At 48.6% G+C, this 17,781-nt stretch overlaps 2 protein-coding genes across 2 annotated transcripts; both read right to left on the reverse strand.

The window, feature by feature from the left end:
- Positions 1 to 1,136: 1,136 nt before the first annotated feature.
- On the reverse strand, positions 1,137 to 4,336 carry LOC117404480 (membrane progesterone receptor epsilon). The gene has a single exon (XM_034007335.3). It carries the CDS (start codon positions 3,077 to 3,079, stop codon positions 2,027 to 2,029), a length of 1,053 nt encoding a protein of 350 aa, XP_033863226.3. The 5' UTR covers positions 3,080 to 4,336; the 3' UTR covers positions 1,137 to 2,026.
- A 3,400-nt stretch (positions 4,337 to 7,736) lies between these two features.
- LOC117971642 (procollagen C-endopeptidase enhancer 2-like) lies at positions 7,737 to 16,885 on the reverse strand. The gene is made up of 9 exons (XM_059014536.1): positions 16,740 to 16,885; positions 13,515 to 13,623; positions 12,983 to 13,241; positions 12,664 to 12,788; positions 12,062 to 12,198; positions 11,218 to 11,663; positions 10,446 to 10,529; positions 9,748 to 9,918; positions 7,737 to 9,136 (listed from the first exon to the last, which is right to left on the reverse strand). Exons 1-9 carry the CDS (start codon positions 16,847 to 16,849, stop codon positions 9,006 to 9,008), a joined length of 1,572 nt encoding a protein of 523 aa, XP_058870519.1. The 5' UTR covers positions 16,850 to 16,885; the 3' UTR covers positions 7,737 to 9,005.
- Positions 16,886 to 17,781: the final 896 nt, after the last annotated feature.

The following is a 17,781-nucleotide window of genomic DNA, read 5'->3' on the forward strand; positions in this document are numbered from 1 at the left end:
CCAGAAGATCAAAGACAATCTTTTCTTGAGATACAGCTTTTAACACTGAGCAGCGCATGTCAAAGTGTGTGCTGTAGATGGCGGGTGTTTCAATTGGTTCTCCCATACCGGTGGTCTGTATGGCTGCATTGATTTTTATTTTCCTCAATTCACCAATTCCCACGGAGACTGAACTGCTCCCTCCCTCCCTCACCCCCCTAAGAGAAAGGGGGCTCCCTCCAGTCCAGGGCAGGCTTGAGGCACAGAGACTGAACTGCTCCCTCCCTCACCCCCCTGAGAGAAAGGACGCTCCCTCCAGTCCAGGGCAGGCTTGAGGCACGGAGACTGAACTGCTCCCTCCCTCCCTCACCCCCCTGAGAGAAAGGGGGCTCCCTCCAGTCCAGGGCAGGCTTGAGGCACGAAGACTGAACTGCCCCCTCCCTCCCTCACCCCCCTGAGAGAAAGGGGGCTCCCTCCAGTCCAGGGCAGGCTTGAGGCACGAAGACTGAACTGCCATTTACCCCTCGATATAATACAGAACCATTGCATTGCCATTGAAGATCATTTAGGGTCTAGTTAGCATACTGTGGTCCCATTCTACCAGCCTCGCCCCACAGTAGCTGCCCTATACTTGTGCTACTATCGCCTCTTAGTATAATACAGAACCACTTCCATTGAAGCTTCACTGCATGTCTGGCTTTGTGTAGTACACTGTAACCATCCCTGCCTTATCGCTTATTCAGTGACCTTGCTCCAGTAACCCTGCACAGCTCGCTTGCAGAGTGCAGCTGTCTGTTTATAGCCCCCCCCCCCCCCCCCCCCGCGCCTCTTCGTGACACCTCCCCTGCCTTCCACCAACCATCTGCCTTTGAGTCAGCCCCACTCAGCAGCACTTACACAGCTAGCCTTTTCAAAGACAACCTACAGCTCTGGACACAAGTTTTGCATCACCTAAAAAAGTGCATCCTAAAGCTGGGGGAACACGAAGCCACTTTTCCAGGAGCAGCGGCTTGAAACCTGGTTCCAGGAGACCTAGTTTGAGGTTCGCTGTGTCAGACCCCCAGAATAAGAGACAGCACAGCTTCTTTACAAAGCAGGTCCACGTGTCGTTTGAATCATCCTCGCTTTTTTAAAATGAAGACTCGGCAGTTAATGTTTCTGACCACTTAGAGTAACTGTATCGGAGAAATTTATTTCACATTCCTGTTTTAAATAAAGATTTCACAGTTTGTTAAAAAACAAAACAAACAAGCATTATATATATATATATATATATATATATATATATATATATATATATATATATATATATATATATACACACACACACAGTACAGTACTTTGTAATTTGCTTAGCCATCATTATTATGATCAGGAGCCAGGAGTTTGAGCAGGGTTACAGACTCACACTAGCCCTGCTGCTGCTGCTGCTGCTGCACCCAGTCCTGGGGTTCAGAGCTCCCCTCAATGAGGTCTGTTATTATTATTAATATTAAAATGATCAGGAGCCAGGAGTTTGAGCAGGGTTACAAACTCACACTAGCCCTGCTGCTGCTGCTGCTGCTGCACCCAGTCCTGGGGTTCAGAGCTCCCCTCAGTGAAGTCCTGGCTCCTGATCATTTCAATACTATACTAGACTGAAGTTCTGAAACCCAGGCCAGTGTTAACCCTGCGTGCACCGCTCTGAAAAATGTGTACAAAATAAACATAAAGTATTCAAACGCCCCAATAACATTTTTTTTAACAGATACACCACTACAATTGAAATGTAGGACTCCACTTCAGCAAACAGGTTAGTTCGAAATGATCAGCAGTGACTGACTTATCGACTGATTATAATTTTTTGTACAAACACATATACACAGTATTGCAAAAGGCTAGCTGCCTAGTCGATTTATTCACTTTTGACTCCAGTGGGTTGGTGTGCAAACTGGAGGCAATTATTATTATTATTATTATTATTATTATTATTATTATTATTATTATTATTATTATTAATAGTAGTATTCTTGTTCAGCACTAATTAATATATTCATGGAACAGGATTTTAGCTGCATTTTCTGTGGTTAACATCGACAGCCTTCTCTCTGTGATCCCCCGAAGCCCACACAGCAAAAGCAGATATGATCCCGCCTATGCAACACTGCACGCCGAACATCACGCCGTAAGTGGAGCACAGCGTCGCGGCGGCCAGCGGGAGCTCAGCCGCCGGGTCCGTGACGGCTGACAGCCAGCGGATTTCGCCCTTGATCATGCGCAGTTCGTCCAGGATGCTCATGAAGGTGCAGCAGTGAAACCACTGGTGGCTGTGGCCCCAGATGTCAAACTTGCCAGGAGAAAAACGCTCCGGGATCTTGCTGACGTTGAACACCGCCGAGGCTAACAGCCAGAAGCAGTGACGGTAAAAAAAGGGGGCCAAGGTTCCGTTCAGGGGTCCCGCGTAGAGGCGGTAAAAAATAGGGGCAGAAGCCACGGTGAAGGGCAGCAGGAAAACGAAAGTCCGGATGAGGTAGCGGTATTTCCGCCAGCGACGTCGGGTGCTGCAGCATGCCAGGGTGCAGATGACAGCCACGATGCACGCACTGGGGATGTAGAGCGCGTCGAAGAAGCCGACCCCACGAAGGGGCTGCCAGGGGTCGGAGGAAGCATTGCCGGGGGCGGCTGTCTGCGGGTGGATGTAATAAAAATAAGCCAAGGAAGAGCCGACGGTGTAGGCGCTGATGGTGCCGTAGTCCACGAAAAAGCAGATCTCACGCACCAGGAGCGACATGGAGTTGAAGAGATGCGCCATGCTGCTCGCCAGGAGGAGACCGAACACGCCGATGACGTAGTTCCAGAGCGGGTAGAAAAAGGGGTCGGAGAAGGAGGGGGTCGAGTCCCGGGTGAAGAAGAGCTCCAGGAAACTGAGCGCAAACACGAACACGGCCAAGAAGTGAGTCCAGAAGTTGCCGGTCTCGTTCGTGGGCTGGAAGGCGGACAGCAAGCACTCCAGGAAGCTGTAATCGGGGAAACGGTACCCGGAGAGGATGAAGCTCTCCGTCACCCGGGCCGGCACTTGGGTGTGCAGGAGGAGATGGGATGGCTTTCTTCTGAGAGGCATGCCAGCGGGGTCAAATCACAGATTGATTGATTTATTTTAAATAAGGGTTGTATTGGTATTTAAGTCGTTATACAAACTCGGCAAGAAATATTACGGTTTAGCTGCCCTTAATTTTGCCTCATTAAAAAAAATCACAGATTTCAATATAACAGGTATATAATTCTCCAAACTGTAACAAAATAGTGTTTTTTTTTGTTTAGTATTTCTCCGATTTCCTATCCTGTTCTGTCTTCAGTCTTTGAAAGCGCAAGAACGCGTGTGCTGTTCCTGCACAGCTCAAAGTTCATAGTCTGAGATCTGCCGTGTGATTTTTAAAAAGCTTAGCCGCATTTTTTTTCCGCCAGCGTCACGTGTGTGACAGTTCCGTTTATCAGCCGGTTTACTTACAGTCCGCTTGTCAACCACAGGAAAGGCTCTGTGCAGACCAAAAAAAAAAAAAAATACTTCTGACTGTCTGCAGAGACGGTTAGTGCGTCCGAGCTGTGTGAGCGAAACAGCCAGACAGACAGACAGCGAATCAATTTGAATAAAATAAACACACGAATAAATAAAAACAATACATCAGTTATTATTATTATTATTATTATTATTATTATTATTATTATTATTATTATTATTATTATTAAGCAGTCCGCGCTGGCCTGCATATGCACGCTATCCGCTGCGGTCTTGTCTGTGATAGGGGTCCCGGGACACGGGCTGAAGCGACATCCTTTTCTCGGCGTGTTGTTGTGTCCGGAGCGGGTGCCTCTGTTTTGCAAAGACCCCCAAATCCTCCGGCTCCCGTGCTTCGTTAAGCAGGTCCCTCGTTGCTGGATATGTCAAAACCTCCGTGTGTGTGTGTGGTATAACCTCGACCCAGACAGAAATAGAATGCTCCTTCTATTTACTATTATTATTATTATTATTATTATTATTATTATTATTATTATTATTATTATTATTATTATTATTATTATTATTATAGTATTGTCGAGACTAAACGCGTTGTTCTCTGACGCTTCTGTTTGCTTCGTTGGTGATGAGGTAGGTTTCTGATGGAGAACACGGCAACGTTGTATTTCATGAATTGTCCATTTTTTTTTTTTAAATCCCCAATGACGATATTATTAGATTAAGGAAATTCCCGTTTGAACACCGCTGTCTCTCCTCTCTCCTCTCTCTCTCTCTCCCCTCTCTGCATGCTGATCTCAGATGACACCCGGTTTAATAGTAACTTGGTCACGCCGGCTATACAATCCGCCGCAAGCAGGCAGGTGCAATGCGCATTTAAAGAGACAGCGCCGCCTACCCCGAACCTTGAACGGAACCTCCCCTCTGTGACGTATTATCCACAGAACGCGCTTTGCTTTTAAAAGAGCAGCCCAGCTCTCCTTGCACAGCAATCCTCACCTGCTGCCTTCGTCACTGTGAACCTTTTGAACGCATTATTCAGCGATAATGGGTAGCGTGTAAATCGACCCCTATCAGAAATAATGACAGGGCTGATGTGCACCAGCTATGTTCACATCTGCGTTGATTCAGAGCTTACATTAAACACAGGATCATGTTTACAGACAGTGTCCGTGATTTCTATACAGTTTAAAAGGGAAACAGAAGCAACGGTTTGCGTAATGGAAGTAAATAAAGGGCGATGAAAAGATAACAGCGTTGCTATTCATCTGGACCAGATACCGCTCCCGCACAGGGCTGATCAGAAACAGCCTGTTTCATTTCTATAGTGTATTATCAGGCGTCCTGTGATACTTGCCTGAAGGTATATTTTTACACAAGCAAATGGTTTTAGAATCACTCGGTTTGATTGTGGTTTGCACACAGGCTCAAAACAGCTTGTTAAGCAGAAAAACAGGTTTTATCGTCCTTCCGAGGTCACAGCTGCACGTTAGGAGAAGCTAGTTACTCCCTGTAAGGGTAGTACACAGGCAAGATTCAAAATACTGACGCTGTCCTAAAAAAAAGAGAGGTTCTAAAAAACGGTCAGCTGTTTTTGCAAAACCTGAAGTGGCGATTGAACCGACAAACCAGATTCTCAAACCAGCCTGGCTGAGTAAACACGCAAACTGACAAGAGTCTGCACTGTTTCCTCTTTTTCTAAGCTGTGGTTTGGAGTTTTGAGAAATATTCTTTTAAGACGCACAGAAGTGAAAAATGCAAATTTAGCCAAAGCTGGGATAGTAACAGCTCCTTAAAAAAAAAAACACAGTTAATTTATTAACAGAGAAAATCCTTCAACTGTCCAGCAAAATTCAAGCAGACACTGGGCTGGATAACCTCCGCACTGCGTTCAGTATGACTGGAGACACTTTGCAGAGTCCGTGCCACATCGAGGCTGTGATCGGGACAAAGGGTAACTCGATATTAGGGGCAGGTCCTAATAAAGTGACCAGGAAGTGTGCATAATAGATTTTTTAGGACAAAAGTCAGCTTAGTGAATCAGGTATTTGGAGGCACTTTTTTTTTTACACAGAGAATTGTGAGGGTCTGGAACCAACTCCCCAGTAATGTTGTTGAAGCTGACACCCTGGGATCCTTCAAGAAGCTGCTTGATGAGATTCTGGGATCAATAAGCTAACAACCAAACGAGCAAGATGGGCTGAAAATAATGCTAAAAAAGAACATTTTAACATGCAATACAATTATTGGTCGCCAGGGGTCAGTGTTGGCTTTTCAATGGAAATAATGGTAACACTGCAATAGAGGGCTCCAGTGCTTCACAGCTGTCTTATTCCTTGAGCTATGCTGCCATCTAGTGGCAGATGGTTGCCACTGCAAGTCTTTGAATTGTCTTGCAGTGCAATACTGGTTCTTCATAGTCAATGTTTACTGGCTACAGAGCATGTCAGTCAACAGCGGAAAGCAACTGGTTGGTCAATAAGAGGAAAGAAGGCGTTTGAAAGGGGGCGGGGACAATTTCACCCTCCAGGTGACCAAAGAGGTGCAAGACTTCAAGATTTAATTTATTTATAGCCTGCGATTTCCAGACTATACGGCACATCCTGCACTCCACGCGGAGCGCCTTTACTGGATACGCCACTCAGGAGCCCGATAGCTTGCTTTTAAATCAATACTGGCTATCGTCTTTCTTTAAAAAAAGAAACTGCAGCTGTATACAGTGAATGGAAATACAGGACAGGTAGGTTTATTGGAAATACAGGACAGGTAGGTTTATTGAATTGTTTTGCGAACTGCGTCCGTTTTAATTTCTATACCCTTTGACGTTGTGCCAGGGGGGCTACGTCTTCTCCAAAGCAGTCTGAAGTTTCTCTCAATTCGATCACAAACACAGCTGTACAGTATAAATACGCAGGGGGAGTGTGCCAATTTACACAGACGCAGAACCCTCCCCCCCCCCCCCCCCCCCCTCCCTTGACAGGACAATGGAATGCTCCGTTGCGCCAGACAGGAAGTATCCTGGATATGCAATTACAGTACATGCAGAACTTCAAATATAACCCTTCAAAAACTTTACAGCGTTTCCTTACGCTTTGCTGCGATTGCCCTTTTATTATTGTGAACAATGTAGCGTCCTGATTATTTTAGTTTGTTAATTAGGGGACCCCTGCACTCCCCTGACTGTGTGACTCCCCCCTGCGCACCACGCGGCCGTGCCTTTACCAGGGGAGACCCTCGGGGACCCCTGCACTCCCCTGACTGTGTGACTCCCCCCTGCGCACCACGCGGCCGTGCCTTTACCAGGGGAGACCCTCGGGGACCCATGCGCTCCCCTGACTGTGTGACTCCCCCCTGCGCACCACGCGGCCGTGCCTTTACCAGGGGAGACCCTCGGGGACCCCTGCGCTCCCCTGACTGTGTGACTCCCCCCTGCGCACCACGCGGCCGTGCCTTTACCAGGGGAGACCCTCGGGGACCCCTGCGCTCCCCTGACTGTGTGACTCCCCCCTGCGCATCACGCGGCCGTGCCTTTACCAGGGGAGACCCTTGGGGACCCCTGCGCTCCCCTGACTGTGCGACTCCCCCCTGCACACCACGCGGCCGTGCCTTTACCAGGGGAGACCCTCGGGGACCCCTGCGCTCCCCTGACTGTGTGACTCACCCCTGCACACCATGCGGCCGTGCCTTTACCAGGGGAGACCCTCGGGGACCCCTGCGCTCCCCTGACTGTGTGACTCCCCCCTGCACACCACGCGGCCGTGCCTTTACCAGGGGAGACCCTCGGGGACCACTGCGCTCCCCTGACTGTGTGACTCCCCCCTGCGCACCACGCGGCCGTGCCTTTACCAGGGGACCAGACCCCCTGCGCTCCCCTGACTGGATTTCCTCTGAGGGGAACTCGTCACCCGCTCTGCTGTCCCTTTAACTGGTTCTTGCTGACGATTTTTTTATTTTTAGGAATTCCAAGAAGCCGGGCGGAATTGTCCATTAACACCAGAGTCGCTGCCAGGCAGCCGAGGTCGGGAGAAGTCAGCTTGATGTTTGCCAGCGACTGGGAAAACTGGAGCCGATCCCAGTGTTTCAAAGTCCGCAGAAGAGGGGAAGGGAGGGGACGGGATGGGGGTTGATTTTAACCATAGGGGCCTCTCTGGGAGATATCATCTCTACAAATGTACAGTCCTGAATCTTAGGAAAACATACTTGAAATCAACGACACACAGACACATACAAGCAAGCGAAAAAAAAAACACACGAGTAACTCCGATTTATAATAGACCGATTTTTATTCAGGATCATACATCATAGCACTGTGATAAACAATCATTAATATTATTAATATAAAATTCACAAACCCTGCTGTAGACATCCCTGAATAGATAACCCGCTCCTCAGAAATGTGCTTGTGATTTATAATGAACGAAACGTCTGGGTAACTGACATGCAGGGCTATAGAAGTGAGTAGTTTTAAATGCGTAATTAATAAAAAGGATAATGAAAAGTGACGTTCCTTTTTTGAACCGATGGTTTGAAACATAGAAAGTCGGGTCGTTGAAAATATACCGACACTTTAATCGCTTTTAGTAAAAAAACAGACAAATTATAAATTTGAAACTGTGCTACAGTTTTTTCTTTCCCTCTCTCACATCGCTATCCTCTGGAATGAGCATCAAATATAAAATCCATGTGTTCAAATAGCTGCTTTAATGGAACTCCCATAGGGTATATCTGCATGCTTTCTGCTAAAAGATCCAGAGGAGGCGGTTCGGGCTGTCCGGTTCGGGCTGTCCGGTTCCGAGCGGCTGATTGATCTCAGAACTTCGTCAAGCCTGGTCTTGAAGGATCCCAGTGCTTCTGCCTCGATAGCTTGACTAGGTAACCCTGGGTAACCCGTTCCACCCACCCCCCCTCCCCCCTCGCCGCTCTCTGTGTGAAGACGTGTCTCCTTCCCTCTGTCTCGAGTCTATATCTGGAGACGCACAGGTGCAGTTTTGCGTGTTTTTTCTCACTTGGTGTGAGCGGTGTCTCTCTGAAAAAGCTCCAGTCTGTCGCTCAGCATTACGAGACGGTATTGATATGAAAAGAGGGGATTGCTTTGAGACGGGACTCAAAGAAACGGACGCAAAGTGGAAAGAACTTAGAAATGATCCGAATTGAACAAGCAGGGTCTGCATGGAATTCAATACGCTTGAAAACAGTAAGACCGTGGCAACAGACAAACTCTGCAGAGATCCGTGCTCTGGTAGTTCCATTAAAGGCTAAACGACTTCCAGGGAAAATATTTCATTTTTGGCCGTCACTTATAGTAGCCTTTAGTAATGTAATTCATTTATATTTGATATATTTGGTAATCTGTTTTAAAAAAAATTCACATACACGCTCGGAATTAAATTCAGAGACTGGCGTTGCATTAAAAAAAAAATGACAAAGGGGAAAAGGGGAGGAGTCAGAACCGGCTGTCCTGGGTTGGTCCTCCTCTCGGCCTTACGTCGTTGTGGGCGGAGCGTGGCTGTGATTGGTCGGGTGCCGGGTGAGGTCAGCAGGGCCGTGCTGTGAGATTGGTCAGGATCTTCTGGTGGGGGGTCTTGTAGAGCAAAGTGAAGCTGCTGGGAGACAGAGTGCCACGCCCCTCCGCATCCACCTGCCCCATCAGGATGTAGTTAGCACCTGAGAGAGGGAGAGAGGGGGAAGAGAGAGGGGGGAGGGGGGGATGAGAGGGAGAAGGAGAGGGAGAAGAGGGGATGAAAGAGGAGAGAGATAGAGGGGGTGAGAGGGGGAGGGAGAGGGAGGAGAGAGGGGGAGGGGATAGAGAGGAGGGGAGATGGAGTGAGGGAGAGAGGGGGGAAGGGAGAAGGGGGAAAGGGAGAGAGAGGGGGTGAGAGAAAGAGGGAGGAGAGAAGAGAGAGGGAGAGGGGAGAGAAAGGGGAAGATAGAGGAAGGGAGATGGATTGAGGGAGAGGGGAGAGGGAGGGGGAGAGAGAAAGGGGATGAGAGAGAAAGGGAGGGGGATGGGGAGAGGGAGGAGAGGAGACGGGAGAGAAAGAAGGGGAGATAGAGAGGAGGGGAGAGGGAGTGAGAGAGAAAGAGAGGGAGAGGGAGAAGGTTAGGCAGGGGAATATTATCTCACTGTGATTGATTGTTTATTGATAATTCAGTCCATCAGTGGAACGTCTTGTCGTTGAGTGGGTTACGTTTCTCTGAGTGTTTCTATTGAAGACACTGAAAGACTTCCGGTGGAAGCGTTTGTCATGGATGCCGCGGTGGTTGGCAGGGCTCACCTCGGCGGATGAGGGGGCAGCGCTTGCAGCTCGACACCAGCTTCACGCTCATGGTCTGGCCCGCTTGCTGGATCCGCAGGCTGCCCGCCTTGTAGGCCTTGATGAGAGAGACCGTGGCCAACAGCGTGTCCCCGGGGCCCGACACAGCTGTTGTTACCTTACCCGTGATCACTGTGGAGAGAGGAGAGAGGAGAGAGGGAGGAGGGGAGGAGGGGGGGAGGAGGGAGGGGGGAGGAGGGAGGAGGGAGGAGGGAGGAGGGAGGAAGAGAAGGGGAGAGGAGGGGAGGAGAGAGGGCAGGGAGGGGGAGAGGAAAGGGAGGAGAGGGGAGAGGAGAGGAGAAGATGGGAGGAGAGGAGAGGGGTGAGGGGAAGTGAGGAGAGGAGAGGAGGGGAGGAGAGGGAAGAGGAGAAGAAGGGAGAGGAGACGAGAGAGGAGTGTGTGGGTTAGAGGTGATGTCCTATTATCAGTTTTCTTTCTCATGCTATGTGGGTAGCTACACAGTACAGACTGTAAGGCTCTTGAGGATGTTAACAATTCGCAGTCCAGCCTCCAACACACAGACCAGCAGATCACCTCCAGGCCGCCTGACTGCCCCATACAGGACGGGCTCGTCTCTTCTGTATGTGTGCTCGTGGCTTAACATCATACATGCTTATATTACAAGTTAACCATGGGTTGCTTATTCTCCTGCACTCACCGAACTCGCTGTTGCAGAAGTGGCTCTGCATGGTCCCGCCCCTCCGACAGCGCTGCTCACACAGGGGCAACCCACTCTCTGGGACTGTGGGGCAGGGAGAGAGGACACCAGTGAAACCATTACAAACCACTGAGTACCATTACAAACCACTGAAACACTTTGTCATCTTTTAAATATCACATTTAACCATTACCCCTGTAAAAATCTACCATTGTATGTTTGCACCATTCCTGTGCTTTACAATGCTTCCCTATGCTTCACCAGACCTCTCTGTGCTTTACAATGCTTCCCTATGCTTTACCAGACCTCTCTGTGCTTTACAATGCTCCCCTATGCTTTACCAGACCTCTCTGTGCTTTACAATGCTTCCCTATGCTTTACCAGACCTCTCTGTGCTTTACAATGCTTCCCTATGCTTTACCACACCTCTCTGTGCTTTACAATGCTTCCCTATGCTTTACCACACCTCTCTGTGCTTTACAATGCTTCCCTATGCTTTACCAGACCTCTCTGTGCTTTACAATGCTTCCCTATGCTTTACCACACCTCTCTGTGCTTTACAATGCTTCCCTATGCTTTACCAGACCTCTCTGTGCTTTACAATGCTTCCCTATGCTTTACCAGACCTCTCTGTGCTTTACAATGCTTCCCTATGCTTTACCACACCTCTCTGTGCTTTCGCAATGGGACACGTTTATAAGGGTCAACCCTGATTCATACACTGAAAACAACAATGCAGCAGAAGAGACAGAGAGCCCAGGCTGTCACTTACTGGTTCTGGTGCCGTTCCTGCCTCCGGGTCTCACTGCTGGCTTCAGCCCAGCTCCACTGCCTGGTTTGGGGGTGGGTCTGGCCCCCGGTCTGGGAATGGGCATGACCCACCCCGTCTGCTTGGGAGTGGGTTTGGAGACGACGGGCTTGGCTGTGGCTTTGAGATCTGGTTTGATCGTGGGCTTGACTGGTTTTGTTGGTTTTAGTGGTTTCGCAGGCTTGGTGGGTTTGGGCCCCGGGGTGGTCTTTACTGGTTTTACTGGTTTCGCAGGCTTGGTGGGTTTGGGCCCCGGGGCGGGCTTGGCTGCCGGCCGGACCCCCCTCTCTGGTGTGGTGGGTTTGGACCCCCTAGGGTGTGCGCTGTAGGAAACCATGAAGCCATCACCGGTCACACTGAGGTCAGACACAAACTGGACCAGCAACTCACTGCTGTTTGAGACGAAGGCTCTGGAGAGAGAGAGAGAGAGAGAGAGAGAGAGAGAGAGAGAGAGAGAGATGGTTTGTTTTTCAATATGCTTTGCCAGACCTCTCTGTGCTTTACAATGCTTCCCTATGCTTTACCAGACCTCTCTGTGCTTTACAATGCTTCCCTATGCTTTACCAGACCTCTCTGTGCTTTACAATGCTTCCCTATGCTTTACCAGACCTCTCTGTGCTTTACAATGCTTCCCTATGCTTTACCAGACCTCTCTGTGCTTTACAATGCTTCCCTATGCTTTACCACACCTCTCTGTGCTTTACAATGCTTCCCTATGCTTTACCAGACCTCTCTGTGCTTCACAATGCTTCCCTGTGCTTTACCACACCTCTCTGTGCTTCACAATGCTTCCCTGTGCTTTACTCACTCTGGTGCCTCGTCTCCGCAGTATTTTCCGATGAGTTTGGAGTCGTCCGACTCCCCCCCGCTGAAGAAAGCCACGTAGTCATAGCGACAGTAGCTGTCGGGCTCCACATCAAACTTGTCAAAGGAGACCTCGATCACCTGAGAGTGGGGAGACAAGACGCGTCCCACGAATCAGGTGCTGACAATCAGGCTAAGGGTTCATCGATACTGGCAGTCCGAGCCTCTGCGGACAACGGCATTCTTGGGAAACGGAGGAACGTTCAGTCTCCCACGGAATCCGCGGTCTGGCACGGATTCACCATGTTCTACCTCGGTCCATCATAACGGTCCGAACCAGCGACCTGCAAATGTCTAGCCTAGCTGTTCTAGTTTTGCTAGGTTAGCAGAGGTTCTGTCTCCTTCAAAAAGCAGGAGCGAATGAAAGATTGGACTTCAGGCTTTGAAAATGTGTATGAAATTGGAAGCACTCGAACCTTAGGTTGTGTGACTGGATTATGCTTGCTACTTGATTTCTATTTTTAGAAAGCCCTTTATCAATGCACGTACTAAACGCTGCTTCTCTCTGTCCAATCAGGACCCTCGTCCCTCGTCTTTGGCTCTCACCTGGTTGTTAGGGACGATGATGTGCCAGGAGCAGCTGATGCCTGCTGGGTAGTTACTCTCTGGCCAGTTGGGCGTGTGTAGGGATCCTTGTGGTTTCGTGAGCTTCCCTCCACAGAACTGGTGCTCTGGAACCCAAACAAAATGCCCTGTGTGAAATATCCCAGCCGCTATGCTTTACCAGACCTCTCTGTGCTTTACAATGCTTCCCTATGCTTTACCAGACCTCTCTGTGTTTTATTACACTGTGCTGTGCTTTTACTATGGTGGAAGCTTTTCTGCAGCGGTGATGAATTTACAGATCAGGGTTTTCTCGCTGTACCGTCGACGTGCGGCTTGCCCGCACTGAACGCCACGATGAAGCCGCGCCCCGTGGTCTCCGAGTCCGACACCATCTCCACCATCATCTTGTTGCTGGTGGAGATGAGGGCGCCGGGGCGGAAGGTGCCGCAGAAGCGGCCCAGGCGCTGGGAGGTGTGGGCGTGGCCGTTGTACACCTCCAGGAAATCGTAGCGGCACTGTGGGTCTGCCTCCAGATCAAAGATACGGAAGGACAGCATCACCACGTTACCCTCCGGGACCTGGAAAACCAACACAGGAAACCGTCAGGCGACGCACAGGAAATAGGAAACAGGAAACTGTCAGGCGACGCACAGGAAATAGGAAACAGGAAACCGTCAGGCGACGCACAGGAAATAGGAAACAGGAAACTGTCAGGCAACGCACAGGAAATAGGAAACTGAACTGTCAGGCAACGCACAGGAAATAGGAAACAGGAAGCCATCAGGCAACGCACAGGAAATAGGAAATCAGAAACAGGAAACTACCAGGCCAGAAGGAGTGGGTCTGCGTACCGTTATGTACCAGGTACATTTGCTGTTGGGCTTGTAGTGGCTGGGGAATCCTTCACTTGCGATGAAGCCAGACTCTGCCACATGCTCCCCTCCACACAGGAACACCGGCCTGAGACACAGGGAAACAGAAAACATCATTGAGAGAGTGTGTTCAACTAACCCTAACCCTGAACACACAGCAACAAAACGTTTGGGGCCACAGGTGTGGCTGTGGGGGTGGGGGTGTGTGAGAGCAGTGTGGAGTAGCGGTCAGGGCTCTGGACTCTTGACCGGAGGGTCGTGGGTTGAATCCCAGGTGGGGGACACTGCTGCTGTACCCTTGAGCAAGGTACTTTACCTAGATTGCTCCAGTAAAAACCCAACTGTATAAATGGGGAATTGTATGTAAAAATAATGTGATATCTTGCAACAATTGTAAGTCGCCCTGGATAAGGGCGTCTGCTAAGAAATAAATAATCATAATAACATATATATATATATATATATATATATATATATATATATATATATATATATATATATATATATAAACCATCCTGATTTTGAAGCAAAACATGACCATGTATAGTCTACCTCCCTGTCTCCCTCTCTGCCAGACCAGGGCAAGGTTTGTGGCTCTCTGTGTGTTTTTATAGGATGCAGAGGCTGGGAGGCAGCTGCCTTGAAGTCCAGCCCTCAGAGCCATGTGGCTTTGATTACAGGGCTGCTCGTAGCCCAGGCGGTCGCCTATGTATACAGCCTGTTAGTGTTTCTGCGGCTGTCTTCCTGTCACTTGCTTTAGGTTTCGTTGTGCGGCTGGTTTGCTGGCGTTACATTTTTGTGCATTTGCCCTGCCAATTATTTAGCAGTTATTTTTGTACCTCGCTTTTCAAATGCATTTGTAGTGCAAAAAGAGGCAGATTTGAATGATAACTCCGTATTTCAAAGTTGTTTCACATTGAATGGAATGCGGCTGACTGATTGGTTCCCGGCATTTAAGATTTTCCAGGCGAGCTCAAAACCGGTTAAAGGCAGATTTTGAGAAAAAAAAAAAAAACTCGATATGGGAGGAGCAACAGAATGACTGAAGGAAACGTGAAAAAGCCAAAGAGAATGTAAAAAAGCAATTCATATAAATCTACAGTCTCTCTCACCACTAGAAAAACAGGGTCTAGCGATATTTCCCTCACTAACACAGACGACTGGCTTTCTGCCTGCTTTCAGAACTGAATTCAGGAAAGCTTATAATCCTGGCGGACAGTGGGCTGGCTGTTCTGATCCGATAAGCACGGGGCTGTAAGAGACTTCCACGACAGAATCGGGCCTGTCTGCGTACCAGAATGGACCTTGTGTTCTCTTAACACCGTTTCCTCCAAAATGTAAAAGCAGGGGGCCCCCTAAAAATAGCCTGGATACAGTCCAGAGGCTGTTTCAAAAACACTCGGCATGAAACTACTAAAGGGACCTTGTATTCCGCACCTGCATTTGGTATTTGCAGTGTTCTGCATGTTATGGTGTTTGCAAGCAAACTGTGTGTCCACGTGCTCCCAGGATGACCATGAATAGATAAGCAGCTAATGTAAGCCAGGGTGAATGCTGTAAAATGCTCTGATATAGGAGTTCTCTAACTGGGGGGGTCATAGAAAGGTTTTTTTTTGGGGGGGGGGGGGGGGGGGGACTGGTATAATTATTATTATACCAGCTCAGTCAATTGTCTATTTTGTAGAGTTATGTTATGAAAGTCCATATGACTCATAGTAATATCATTTCGTGGTATTGTTAATATAGAGAGAGGGGGGTAGGGAGAGAGAGAGGGGGGGAGAGAAAAGGATAGAGGGGGAGATAGAGAAAAGGATAGAGAGAGAGGAGGGAGAGAAAAGGATAGAGAGAGGGAGAGAGAAACAAGGATAGAGAGAGGGAGAGAAAAGGATAGAGAGAGGAGATAGAGAAAAGGATAGAGGGGGAGAGAGAAGAGGGTAGAGAGGGGGAGAGAAAAGGATAGAGAGGGAGAGATAGAGAAAAGGATAGACAGACAGCAAGGAGGATAGAGACGGAGAGAGAGAGATCAACAGAGAGAGAAGGAGGGCTGGTTCATCACAGCTGGGGGGTTAGGAGTCAGCATGCCGTTGACAGGACAGGATGACAGAAGCATTAGTCACTGGTGCTAGCAAACATCTCTGAAGTGCGTTCTGCACTGAGTTCTCATTACAAGACTCAATGCTTGGGCTGGAGCCCGGACAGCATGAAGCACATTGAGACCCCAGCCTGGACAGGTCTGCAGAATCACACTGGACTAGCAGGGAGAGAGAAGCAGCAACGAATACACTGCCGATCCCGCATCATCCCTGCCGTGTACAAGCATTTCTGAACTGAGAAAAGATACTTTATTTACATAACTACTCTGGCCTTCATTCATCCGTCTATAGAATTAACTCATTTTGCTTCATAAAGTCAAAGGAAACCTGCTGAATAACGTTAACATCTTGAATTACACACCACTTTGTATTTTTCCATATACTTTTTTCCTAGTTTCAATAACACTGATGAAGGCACTAGAGCCCAAACGCTGGTCTGCTTGACTCAGTTTAGTTTCAATAACGCTGATGAAGGCACTGGAGCCCAAACGCTGGTCTGCTTGACTCAGTTTAGTTTCAATAACACTGATGAAGGCACTAGAGCCCAAACGCTGGTCTGCTTGACTCAGTTTAGTTTCAATAACACTGATGAAGGCACTAGAGCCCAAACGCTGGTCTGCTTGACTCAGTTTAGTTTCAATAACACTGATGAAGGCACTGGAGCCCAAACGCTGGTCTGCTTGACTCAGTTTAGTTTCAATAACACTGATGAAGGCACTAGAGCCCAAACGCTGGTCTGCTTGACTCCGTTTAGTTTCAATAACACTGATGAAGGCACTAGAACCCAAACGATAGTAACATCATGTAATCAAAGAAACTACAAAATGATCTCGCAAAAGTCTGCCAGAATAGTAGTACAGTAGTATTTCATGTTAGATTTTGGTTTTTCGTTCAGTATATGGAAAACTACAAAGCAGTGTGCAATTCAATATGTTAACGGAACATTATCCAGCAGGTTTCATTCGACTTTATGAAGCAGAATCAGTTCGTTCTCTAGGGTGATGCAAAACTTTTGGCCATAGCTTCTGTACATAGCTGAAGCAAATTAGGGCCCTAGAAAGATGCTAAATAACTTCAAAGCAGTCTATAAACACCCTTAAAAGCTACGCACCTGGTGTAGTTGGTTCTCCCTGGTGTAGTTTCACTCTGTCCTGAAACTCCAGTCAGGATAGCTAACATTATAAGGACACAGGAACACGGGAGGACGTTTGTGGATCCCATGTTGCCAGGCAGAGCATCCGAGGAGAAGTGAGAGAGAGGGAGGAGGAGGAGGGAGAAGGAGGGAGGGAGAGACACACAGGCACGCCAGTAATAAGGGCTGTCGTAAAGGCTGGCTGTCCCACAGAGAGAGGGAGGCTGTAATTACTAGCAGATGGAGTTTATATATTAACTTTGGCAAGACAGTTCTTGAAAACAGTGTAGGGGGAGGGGGGGGAGGCTTTTATTACTTCAAAACTTTCCAGAAGAAGTAGCAAAGTCGAATAAGGATTGAATCTTTTATTGGCTAAGTGTAAGTGTTAAAAAGCTCTCGCTGTACACTGTACAGATCGGATCTGTGCGAACGTGCCGGGCTGCTCTGTTACACGAGACGGTGCGGTGCAAGGCAGGCAGAGATTTCGGCTGGTGCCACTGTGACCGCTGTGAATGATTACCTCGCGACAGCTCGTTTGTTTATTTGATTAGGGAGTTCAGCTGAGCAGCCAGTGCCCCTGCTAACCCTTCTCATTGTGGGGGGGGGGGGGGGTCATTTAGGAGAGAACATTTTTGCATGCGCTACGGCCCCCCCTAAAATAATCCCGCCAACCCTCCCCTCCTCCACTCCCATCCCCTCCCCTCCCCCCAAACCACACCATACCCTCCCCTCCCCTCCCCTCGTTTAGGAACCCCTGATTTAGAGATGATTCAAGGCTCCCAATCAGCAAACAGCCGGATCATTTCTATTTACTCGTCCGCTTTGGGGGCAGTTGCTATTTTTAGGGTTACGTGTTGATTTAATACAAGCAGTGGCTTTTCTGTTTGTGTTCTGTACACCCAGGAGCAGCCAAGCCCCCATCCTGCCTCTACTGGCAAGCCTGCTCTGTAATTTCAAAGCTGCAAACAAAATAAAGATTTAAAATTACAGGGGGTGCGTGGGGGGGGGACAGTTATGATTA

This window comes from Acipenser ruthenus, chromosome 48 (genome assembly GCF_902713425.1).
Source record: "Acipenser ruthenus chromosome 48, fAciRut3.2 maternal haplotype, whole genome shotgun sequence".
Classification (NCBI taxonomy): domain Eukaryota; kingdom Metazoa; phylum Chordata; class Actinopteri; order Acipenseriformes; family Acipenseridae; genus Acipenser; species Acipenser ruthenus.

Coding starts and splice junctions, on each gene's coding strand:
- LOC117971642 (XM_059014536.1), bottom strand. CDS start 16,849: ATGGGATCCACAAACGTCCTCCCGTGTTCCTGTGTCCTTATAATGTTA. Junction 13,624..16,739: donor GGGAGAACCAACTACACCAG/GTGCGTAGCTTT, acceptor CCTGTGTCTCAG/GCCGGTGTTCCTGTGTGGAG. Junction 11,664..12,061: donor TGCGGAGACGAGGCACCAGA/GTGAGTAAAGCA, acceptor CTCTCTCTCCAG/AGCCTTCGTCTCAAACAGCA.
- LOC117404480 (XM_034007335.3), bottom strand. CDS start 3,079: ATGCCTCTCAGAAGAAAGCCATCCCATCTCCTCCTGCACACCCAAGTG.